This window comes from Alexandromys fortis, unplaced genomic scaffold (assembly GCF_014885135.2).
Source record: "Alexandromys fortis isolate MF-2015 unplaced genomic scaffold, M_Fortis_MF-2015_v1.1 scaffold_104, whole genome shotgun sequence".
Taxonomy (NCBI): domain Eukaryota; kingdom Metazoa; phylum Chordata; class Mammalia; order Rodentia; family Cricetidae; genus Alexandromys; species Alexandromys fortis.
In genome coordinates this window covers 5667459-5678747 of record NW_026068000.1, presented here as the reverse complement: position 1 = coordinate 5678747, position 11289 = coordinate 5667459, and the positions used below count along the sequence as shown (strand labels likewise).

The 11289-nt window shown below is 44.7% G+C and overlaps 1 protein-coding gene across 5 annotated transcripts in view; it reads left to right on the top strand.

Annotated features, from left to right (window-relative positions):
- The first annotated feature begins 832 nt into the window (after positions 1 to 832).
- Positions 833 to 11289, top strand: part of Lama3 (laminin subunit alpha 3) — a 214416-nt gene continuing 203959 nt past the window's right edge. For all 5 annotated transcript variants that reach the window (XM_050160721.1, XM_050160719.1, XM_050160717.1 and 2 more), the window contains exon 1: positions 833 to 1186. In XM_050160721.1, coding sequence (XP_050016678.1) covers positions 872 to 1186 — 315 coding nt within the window. In that variant the 5' untranslated portion in view covers positions 833 to 871. The remainder of the gene's footprint in view (positions 1187 to 11289) is intronic.

The window sequence follows — 11289 nt, the reverse complement described above, 5'->3', positions numbered from 1 at the left end:
ACAATAGTCGCAAAGAATTCTTTCTTTAGTTAAAACTATCGCGGCTGGACGGCAGGGTTTCAGCCTAGGAATTTGCGGGGGAGGGGCAGGGATATTCAGGTCACAGCACCTCTCCTCTGCCAGTTTGTCCCCATCTCTGTATCCAGACGGAGCGGTGTTCTCACGTCTTTCCCGCTCTCCAGTCTTCAAAGCTGTAGTCCTGTTCATCTGGGACACTTAAAGTCCTTGAGCATGCTGGCTTTCCCAGCAATGGCACCTCCTTCAATAGCTTAGAGGCCTATTGTGGACACAGTGCTGGAAAATGGCCAAGTTTCAACCGCGAGTGAGTAGTACCTGGACTTCTAAAGGATTTCCCCGAGGTACCGGTTCTAGCCGGCTAACCACAGCGCGCACCACAGGATTGTGGTTTGGAGGTGTACTTGCCACCACTGCTAATTCAGTGAGAGCCTTTAATCCCCGGCTCAGCGCGTAGCTTGTAGCGGCGAAGCGGAAGAATGGACGCAGATCAATGCTCGCCTGGGAACTGGGTAGAGGTAGTTTCCTGCAATCCTCCCAGAAGCTGGAGATCTTGAATATTTGGAAAGAAGACTGCTTTGATTTCTGACCTGGATGTTAGGACAGTTGGAGCACCCTTGCTGGGTGTCCTGACTTTGATGAGTTGGGGAGAAAGTTTGCAGCCCACAGAGTCCACACTTTCTGGTTCCTGATCGCTCCGGTGCCTTAAGCAGCAGCAGGTTCCGCAATCCCGGAGCCGCGCCTACGCGGCGGGCTCAGCGCGTGGTCAGAGGGGCGCGGCCCTGGGCGCCTCCCACATCCCGGGGCTACCCAGGAGCGCGGAGAGTGGCAGCAGCCTACTTTACGGTGCCATGCCATGTACAGGCAGGAGACCCAGCGCCACGGGATGGCGGTGGCTCCAGCCTGGGCACCGCGATCCTCACAGCCGCTGCTTGTGCTATTGCTATTGCTGCTGCTGGGGATGTCGCCCTGCAGCAGTATGGTGGCTCAGGACCGTCGGGCGGCCGCGCTCAGCCTGCACCCACCCTACTTCAATCTGGCCCAGGCGGCAAGGATCTGGGCCACTGCTACCTGCGGAGAGCGGGGTCCGGAGGTCGCAAGGCCTCGCCCGGAGCTTTATTGCAAATTGGTGGGCGGTCCAACCGCACAGGGCAGTGGCCACACTATCCAGGTATGGTCCCCACGAGTAGCGGGAATTGGGTCAAAATTTGTGACTAGCTCTTCTACATGGGCCAGTCACTGGGGCCAAAGGATGGATCTTCTTTTCCTCACACGAGCTAATGACCTCAAGTGATGGGGACCGGACTCTTCCAAGGCCAGACTGGCTGGGGACACTGTGACCTGGGCGCCAAGCTCTTGATATGAGCCAGGTGGAGCTCCACCCTGGTCGCATGCCATCCTAGGTGGGGAGGGCAAAGCGAGGGTGAGTGAAAGGTATGGTCAGGTTCCAGCTTGTAGAGGAAGCTCGAGGCTTCATAGCAAAATATCCATCACCCAGACGGCGCCGGGCCAGCACGGCACTGACCCTGGGCTTTAGAGGAGGCTGTCTGTCAGACTTCTAGGTTTTGCAACCTTATACCTAGGAAACTCGGTAGCATTTCCGGTTGTATCTGTAGCACTACTTCAGTGTCAGCAAAGATTCGCTTCATCTGATGCGCCAAGCAGAGGCTGGGGGCGGGCGGAGGCGGCAATGAGACCTTCAGGGGACAGAAACAGCCAGGGCACTCTGGCAGGGAACACCTGGTGGAGATGAGGGTGCATGCGGTTGGTCCTGCTTTACCAACACCCGGTACTGTGCTAGGCTCTCACACCAGGCTCTCTCTCATCTTGGACTTGGAGGTACAAAAAAGGAGGAGGCTAAGAAACAACATTTTACCCTAGGCTGGATGTGAACGCTGGGATCCAGTCCTAAGTTCAAATCCTTGCTCCTGGAAGGGCTGCTGAGAAGAGAAATATTGCCAGAAGAGGGAGTAATTTTGGAGCTTAGAGTGTCTGGGTTAGTGTGTTAGAAGAGTCTTGACTGGAATCACCATAAATGATAGGTAGTTGAACGTGCCATGTGGTAGATGCGAATTTATGTATAAATTGTATGCATGTGTGAACATCCTAACATACTGTACGTATCTCACTACATGAAAAAAAATTGAAAAGATAAGCCAATGATAAAACACTTTTTAACCATATAGTGTAAATATGCCAATAGGGAAATAGAAGATAATGATGATGAAGACACTTTTAATTTTCTCCAGTCACTTTTGCTTTAATTATTTGTTATTGTGGATAATTAGACATGTGCACAAATGTAATTGTGGAGTTCCTTCTGACACATTTAGTTTGGTACTTGTTGCTCAATGGCTCCAAGTTGGTCTTATAGGTAGTAGATCTGAAAGATTTCTGAAGAGATAAAGGCTCATGCTGAGGATATAGCCCAGTGGTAGAGTGCTTGCATAGCATGTAGGAGGCCCCAGGTTCTAGTCCAGTACTAAACACAAACAGAAAACCAAAACAGCACTCAGGCTGCAAGGCATAGAGGTACATACCTGTAATTCCAGCACTGGAGGCCTGGGGCAGGAGGACTGAGAAACTGAGGTTGATCTAGCCTACAAGACAAGTTCAAGACCAGCCTGAGCTATATAGTGGAAACCTGTGTGGAAAAAAAATGATGAAATGTTTATGGTACAGGAACTAATTTCAGGATGCATGAGCAGCTCACAGGCCACCTCAAGGGTATCTCCTCATATGCTCCTTCCTAGTCTACTTAGAACACAGGCTAAGGAGCCAGCATGGCAAAATGGCATGAGGTCGTGACACATGCTTGCTGAAGAATGCGCAGCAGCGGGGAGTGGGGCTGGGTCACCGTCCTCAACTATTCTTACGTTGGGAAGCACCGTATTAGAGTACTGCATTACAGGCCAAAGGAACATGTTTTCACGTAAAAAACAGAATGGTGAGAGACAGAGCAGCCCACCAAGTCGGTGCTGTGCGACAGGCTTCTTGCTGCTTGTACTCACTCAGAGTTCACCCGGGTTTTTCTCCCAGTAAAGCTTGGCCAGTCATTGTTCTCTCTTCATGCTGCGGTCGTCGTTTTCTACAAAGGAAAAAACTGTTCAAAAAGCACTGACAGTTTTCTTTTGGAAAAAGTTAAAATACATTAGAAGAATTTGTTTCCACATTTAAATAAATGAGCATATGAAACTTTTAAAGTTAATGAATTTCTGGCCTTGCCACAGAGAGGCCCACATTCCAAACATCTGCCATTCAGAATGCTTTCTCCTTCACAAGGCTTGTGTTTTCTTAGAAAAGTGTTTACTTTCCACACATTGTTGAAGCCTACTTTAATAAAATAGAGGGTCTGCCTTTATTAGTCTGTAAACATCAAGTCACTGTCCCACAGGTTCCTGCTGGCAGTCACTGTCATCCCAGAGAGAGTCAGCAAATTAGGAATGTTTGGGGAAAATCCATGTAACTCTTCCTTCAAAAAGTGTTTTATTGTTGCATATTAATTTTACAAGACAATGGGCTTCAATGCTCTCACCCGCCAGTGGCGTCCATATACTGGTCACTGGCTTTTCCCTTCCCTTCTCTCCCCTCCCCCGACTCCCTTTTCTAATAGTTCAACTATTTTCCTGACTTTTCTTATAACTTAGATTCTGCTCACGAGGAAGGATACAGGACATCTCCTTTCTCCTTCTGGCTCATTTTATTTATGACCCCAACCACAAAATTATTTTCATTGTTACTTCATGACTGTTATGAATCATAATCTAAATATCTGTGTTTTCTGATGGTTTTCGGCAACCCCTGTGAAAGGGTCGTTTATTCGAGGGCTCACCACCCACAGGTTAAAAACCCCTGGTTCTGCTGTGGAGATTCACCCCACTTCTTAGTCCACTCTGTTGATGGACACGTAGGCTAGTCCATGCCCTGGCTGCTGTGAGCAGTGTGAAAATCAACAGACACGCAGCTATTTCTGTTGTCTGCTAGCTCTGACTCCTTTGGGTGTGCAGCTGTCAGGAAGGGGGGGCTGAGCAGAGGGATGGTCCCTTTTTTCAGGAGTCAGGAACACAAAGAGGTTAGCTTCTTGCTATTCAGCTTCTCTGAGCCAGCAGTATTTCGTGTCAATCTTTGAATCCCGAGTTCTATAGAAGGGTAGAGATCTAGATAAAGATTCCTTTAGCAGCCATGATTGAACCAGTGCTTGGGGGGAATAGAATTCCTGACTGGCTCTGTGGCCAGTGCCCAGACCAGCTACTGGTATCTGCAGAGTTTCCATTGCCGGTTGAGACAGCAGTTGCTCAAGTTGCAGCCACTGCATTGAATGCCAAACAATACATCTTCTAGTTTCTTCTTCAGTTTCTTTTCTCAGTATGGCATAGTTTCTCTGTAAGGGTCTCTTGCCTCTTCGGTTGGGTTCATTCTTGGGGCTGTTTTAGGCCTTTGTGAATGAGATTATTTTCCTGGTTACTTTCTCAGCAGAATCATTTTTGGTGTATATAAAAAGCTACTGAGTTTTGTATGTTGATTTTTAAAATACTGTTATTTTGCTAAATTTGTTTGTCAGGTCTAGAAGGTTTTGGTGGAATCTTTATGTCCCTCTAAGTATAGCATCATACCTTAGCAAATAGGAATTATTTGACATCTTCCTCTTTCATTTGTATTTCTTATTTATTCATTACTTTCTTTGTCTTACTGTTGTAGCTAAATTTTAAGTACTGTGTTGAATAAAAGCAAAAACAGTGGACATTCTTGTTTCAGATTTTAGAGAAAATGATTTGAGTTTTCCCCCTTCAGTGTGCTGTTGCCCAGAAGTGAATGATATATAGCCTTTATTATGTTGAGTCCCAGTGCTTCTGTATGTGGTTTCTTGGGCCTTTTATCATGAAAGGATGTTAATTTTTGTCGAACGATTTCATGCATCTGTTGAGATGGTCATGTGAGTTTGTTATTGATTCTGTTCCGAGCTGTATTTCCTTTCCCAGTTTACATTTGTTGAATCATCTTTGCATTCCTGGAATGCAACTAGAATTATCATGGTACATGATCTTTTCAGAGTTTGTTGAATTTAATCTGCAAATATTTTGCAGAATCTGTTGGTTTTTTTTGCATTAATGTTTACCAAGAGCATTGGTTTGTGGTTTTCTTTTGCCAGTTGTTATCCTTAGGTATCTGGGTAATAGCAACTTTATGGCTAACATCAGAAAAACTTCTTTCCTTTCTAGTTTATAGAGTAGAGTGAAGATCATTATGTTAGTTCTTCTGTAGATATTGTACAATCAGCAGTGAATATTCTTTTGGGGGGGGGGTTGATATGGGATCTCTCTGCATGGCTCTGGCTGCCCTGGGACTCACTCTGTAGGCCAGGCTGGCCTTGAACTCACAAAGATTCACCTGCCTCTGCCTCCTGAGTGCTAGGATTAAAAGTGTATGCCACTGCCACCCAATATGCAGTCAATATTCTCAATCATTACCTTTTCTTTGTGAGAAACTTGACGATTCCATCTCATTACTTGTCTTTGATATGTTCTAGTTTTTCAAAAAATTCTTCTTAGGGACTGAAGAGATAGCTCAGCTGTTAAGAGCACTTGATGCTCTTCCAGAGGACCTGGGTTTGGGTCCCAGAATTCACATCTTGGCTCACAACCATTATTATTATGGTTACGTTTATTATGTCTAATAATGTTTGTTTTATGAATTGTATATATCAACATGTGGTGCCTATATTCTTATAATGATTATGTCTTTCGGATGTAGTGTTCCAATGACCAATGTGTGGTGACTTTCTTTTCTTTCCTATTATTGTTTGACATTGCCTTGTTGGATCTAAGTACAGCTACTGTTGCTTGCTTCTGCACACTGGCTGCTTGGAATATCATTTCCATCCTTTTATTCTGTGTGTGTCTTTGCTGCTGTGTTTCCTGCAGACAGCAGACAGTTGGACCTTGAATAAAATCAATGGCCCAGTCTGACCCTTAGTACCACATGGTGTAAGGACTCAACTGACACTGGTTGACTTCTGACCTTCACCTGTGCATGTGCCCCACTCCCTACATACACAAATAAGTTTAATAAAAAATAACTTGGAAAAGATTTGGATCTTGTTTGTTAATCCACTTACCAGTCTATGCCTTTTAGTTTGATAATTAAGGCCGTTTATAATCAGAATGGAAATGTATGTACTAATTTCTGTCATTTTGTTGCTTTTATGTTATTTCACTTTTTCCTAATTCTCATTAGATTACAGTTCATAAGTGTGGGGAAGTCAAGGCAAGAATTTGAAGCAGCTAGTCACATCCCACAATCAAGCAGAGAAAGAGTGCATGCATGCGTACTTACAACTCAGCTCACTTTCTTCATTCCTATACAGTCCAGGATGGACCCTAGGGGATGACGCTGACCACTGTGGACTTGGTTTTCCCACCTCAGTTACCACAATCAGGATGCCACCCTCCAGACACGCCCACAGGCCAACTTGATCTGGGCAATTCCTCACTGAGACTGCCTTCCAGATGATTCTAGATCTTGTCAATGTGACGCTTAAATCTAACCACCACAGGAACTAACATTTCCCAAAGTAGCAGTTTCAAGATGGCTCCCATTACAGCATTCTGCTTTTACACTGGGAAACAGAGTGATTCTCATGGGCCAGTGCTAAGCAGTTAAGCATTTCTAAATCAGCTGTAGCCAGACTTTCCTTTCTGGTTCATTTCTGCCCTGGTTTTCCAGACTGCCTTTCCGTTGCTCTCTTTCCATCACTGTATCGTCCACCCTGCCCCCCAAAGCAGCCAGGCCCTCTGGCCTGTGCACTGTTCTGTTATTTCTCACCCTCTGTCCCAACAGCCAGTATCCGTGTCTCTCAACGGCCCCCATTTAAACTCCAGCTTTTCGTCACTAGCTCTGCTGAGAAGCAGTTTTCTGACTGCTTCAGAACCATTGAGAAATTGGAAGGTGCTACTGGTTTGAAGCCTGCCATTTTGGCTCCTCCCCTTTAAAAGCCATTTTGAACGCTTCAACATGAGATGACTGGAAGGCTCTGAACATTAAAAGAATTTCATGTTATTTAAGGGAAGAGGATCCATATTTTATTTGACCATGTGTAATGGTCACATGCTAGGTTTGTGGCCTACCTTCTCTCTCAGACACTCAAGACCATTAAAAGCAAGTGATTAGCTGATTGGAGACTAGGTGAAGGCCCGTATGATAATCTGTATATTAAACATTAACAAAATTGAGTTTTTCCATTTAAGTTAACTATCAGTTGTAGCTTGAATATTTAATTTGGGGTACACTAGAATGCTTGCCACAGCCAGTATTGGAGAGAGTTGTCCCAGGAATGGGTAGAGCAGGCATGAAGCAAGAAAAGGCCTCTCAGAGATCTGTATCTGTGGTCCCCCCAGATTTGCCCACGTAGAGCAACCACATGCTCCCCAAGTTGCAGCTTTAGTGATTGGTAGGTTGACCCTGTTGTCACCTTCTCAGCTGCCATCGGGTTTGTAAGACAGGCCACACACAGGGCTGTCACTCTCAGACAGAGTGGGAGGTGGTTTCTCATGTTTGCTTAGCGGACTGTGTCTCTGGGTCAGGGCAGTATGCTGAGCTCTGGAGGTCAGCATACTGGGTGATTTCATCCAGCATGGGCAGGAGTTGGCTTGCGTTTGTCCTTCAGAGGTGCGAGAGGTGGTTGGGCACAGGCAGAGATGGACGGAGCAATTATGATGACCTTTGTTTGTATCTGAGTGAGGACGGACTCGACTCTGCTCATGTAAAGCTAGAGACTGGCAGGGGAGGGGTTAACTAAAGCAGTTCTGTTTCCTCAGACTTCCTAAAAATATATTTGTGAGACCAGCCAGGTTTTAGAATTTCATGCCAAAAGGATCTACAAAAATTAAAGTTTTAGAATTTCATGCCAAAAGGATCTACAAAAATTAAAGTTACAAGAAGTTTTAAGAAGGTCATTCTTAAAATAGAATCTGGTTCTATGGTAGAGGTTTAATTTTGGAAGTGCATCTATAACAACAATACTGGTATTTTTTTAATGGTAACTTGTGTCAACAGGCAGGGTGATTTATAAGTGAGTTTTGTTTGCATGTGAACATTATTCACTGTGGTATTTATGGCCCTAAAAATCCTTTAAGGAAGGTTTTGTATTCTTGCTATTACTCAGATTTTTGGGTTTTTGTTTTGAGAGATTTCTGTTATCCCAGGGTCCTGTCCCTGTTCTCAGCTTATCACGAAGCCTGCAACACAGAAAGAGCTTAGAAAACATTGGCTGCTGGGAGGGTGGATGGGCAGGAGTCAAAGGCTGTTGAGCAGTTAACCTGACAGGAAGAGGTGAAGGATGAACAAAGAGGATGTCATACCTCATGCATGGTTTTGAGTGTTCCCTTACCTGTGTCTTATCTGGAGATACTATGTATGAGGACACTGGACAAAAGCAATGATAACACAGAAATGGAAGACTTGTTGGAAATAGAGCATCGAGGTCAGGAGCTGAGACATGAGACAACTCCGCAGTTAGGTGCACTTGATGCTCTTCCGGAGGTCCTGGGTTCAGTCTCCAGCACCCACGTTAGGTGGTTTACCAGTGTTTGTAACTCCAGCTCCTGGTGAATGATGCCACTGGCTGCTGTGGGCACCTGTGCTCTTATGCATATAACCACATTCAGGCATACACTCTAGACATAAATAAAAAATAGTGAAAAGAAAATCCTTATACATAGAAAAAGAAAATATAACCTAAAAATTTGGACTAGCTTGATATAAACACCATAATTATCAAGGATGAAATGTGCATATTTGTCAACAGAGATATTGAATCTGTACAGTGACAAGGTCGTCCACCCTTCATCCATCCCTGAACTCCACTGTGATTTATAGAAAGAGCTTGCCTTTGACTCGGATGATACCAACACACACATACCCATGTGGACAAGCGTGATGACACCAATGCACACATGGACAAGCGTGATGACACCGATGCACACATACACACAAGGGCAAAGTATGAGAATGTTTGCTATTTCATACACACATGGACTAAGTGAGAATGTTTGCTATTTCTTATAAACCATAGCTGAGTTTCAGCTATGTGTTTGTGTAACTTGGGACCAATGGGCAGAAACAGGAAACTGAGTCACTCTAGGGCTCTGTTTATAGACCTGTTGTGAAAGAGAATCGTTGGTTAACAGGATTTTCCTTTAATTCATGTAAAATCCTTGAGTGACGGCTGGGAAATTTAAGGAAGTTCCTATGCCCATTGACATACTTGTAACAATTACTAATGATGAAAGTTATTTTAAAAATTCAGACTATATCCTATACATTTAAGGGTGACTAATATCTTTATTTAATTAATTTATTTTATATTTATGAGTGTTTTGCCTCATGTATATGTCTGGCAGCCACAGAAGCCACAAGAGGGCATCAAATTCTCTGGATGTGGAGTTACAGATGATTGTGAGACGCTATGGGGGTGCTAGGAATTGAACCCCTGTCCTCTGGAAGAGCAGCCAGCCCTTAGCTGCAGAGCCATCTCTTAAGCTCCTCTTTATTTAAAAAGAATGTTCCTCACATTTGTCCGTGCCTGTGGACCTCAACCTAGGTTCAGCGGTGAAAGCCATGTATAGAGCGCCCACGGAGAGGACACACAGACTGCTTTGTCCCTGGCCACTCACCAGTGAAGAGGCATGTTCCACAAGCCAGAGCAGCAGCCGCCTCCTTCAGCTTGTTCTCCCGCAAATCCTGCGGAGCCATGCACCTCTGGGGCTGTTGAAGCTACAACTGTCTGGTCCCTGAGTGAGCAGACTGTCTTTGTGTTCTGAGTTACTGTTGCCACTGAGAGTCAGGATCAGTCAGTCTGAGAGAAAGAAACCTACAGCCACAGAAAGAGAGGTTCTTTTGAAAAGGTACTGTTCATTTCAGGCCTCTTACGGTGGTGTCTCAGGGTGTGAGCTCTCCTGGTGTGTCTTATGGTGGTATCTCAGGGTGTGAGCTCTCCTGGTGTGTCTTACGGTGGTGTCTCAGGGTGTGAGCTCTCCTGGTGTGTCTCTTTACTCCACAGATGGAAACCACATGATTTCTTTATATCTTTTTCTGGGTTTTGAAACATGAGTCTTTTCCTCTTGTTTTAGTGAAGTATAATTTAAGTTCTATAAAATGTATCTATTACAATTCCTTAGGCAGAATCATATAAATAATTTTTTTTTTTTAGTTTTTTGAGACAGGGTTTCTCTGTAGGTTTGGAGCCTGTCCTGGTACTAGCTAGCTCTTGTAGACCAGGCTGGCCTCGAACTCACAGAGATCCGCCTGTCTCTGCCTCCCGAGTGTGCGCCACCAACGCCCGGCTCATATAAATAACTTATCTTCAATTTCCAGTCATGTCTAGGTTGCTGCTGGGTTATGAGCAGATGCGAGTCCTTATAAAGCTGACTTTAGAGCTGCTGTCAGCTTGTTATTTCAGTGGGGGTGGAGAGCAGATCCTGGGGGCTCCCCCTTTCACCGATTCTGATGATTCCCCACAATTTTAGCCTTCATTAGTTTCTACTGGCACAGCTTCAGGGAGGGCAATTTTGAGTTTCTCGGCTCAGCCCTGGACTTGGTTCTTCATGGAGTCTGGTTTTATTGAGTATGACATTTGGAAACCAAGGTCTAGTGTTCGTCCCTTGTCATGGCTGGTGTGCCATTGCTTCCAGAGGCCAGTGCTTGGGAATGCACGTGTTAGCTGGCTCTCCTCTATATTTAGACTCTTCGATGTTATTTCTTGGTGTATGTTTGTGTGCAGGTTTTTTATTCTTTCCAATCCTTACAGCTTTAATTAATTAATTCACCCATCCACTCACAAACAATTATTAAACGCTTATTATTCTACATTCTGAGGCTGCAAAGAGCACCCGGATACAAAATTACATAGCTGATTGTACTTGTAAGGTCCAATTTCCTTAAAACTGCAGGGAAACTCCTTTGGCAGAGTATGATGTCATCTTGTCTCTCTGAAAAAGCTGTTCTTATGAGTAAAGCTTCTGACTGTGGTAATTTAGACTTGAGTCCTATTTGAAGGCCACCGGCTCCCTGATGCTGGAAAGTGGTGTCACTTCATTTTCCCTACATATAAAATAACATTAGTAATAGTAGCTTGTGTATGTGTGTGCGCGTGCATGTGTGTACATGTGTGAGTGTGTGCATATGTGTGTGCGTGTGTGCATGTGTGCGTGCATGTGTGTCTGTGTGTGCATGTGTGTGTATGTACACATGTGTGAATGCGTGTGTGTCTGTGTTTGC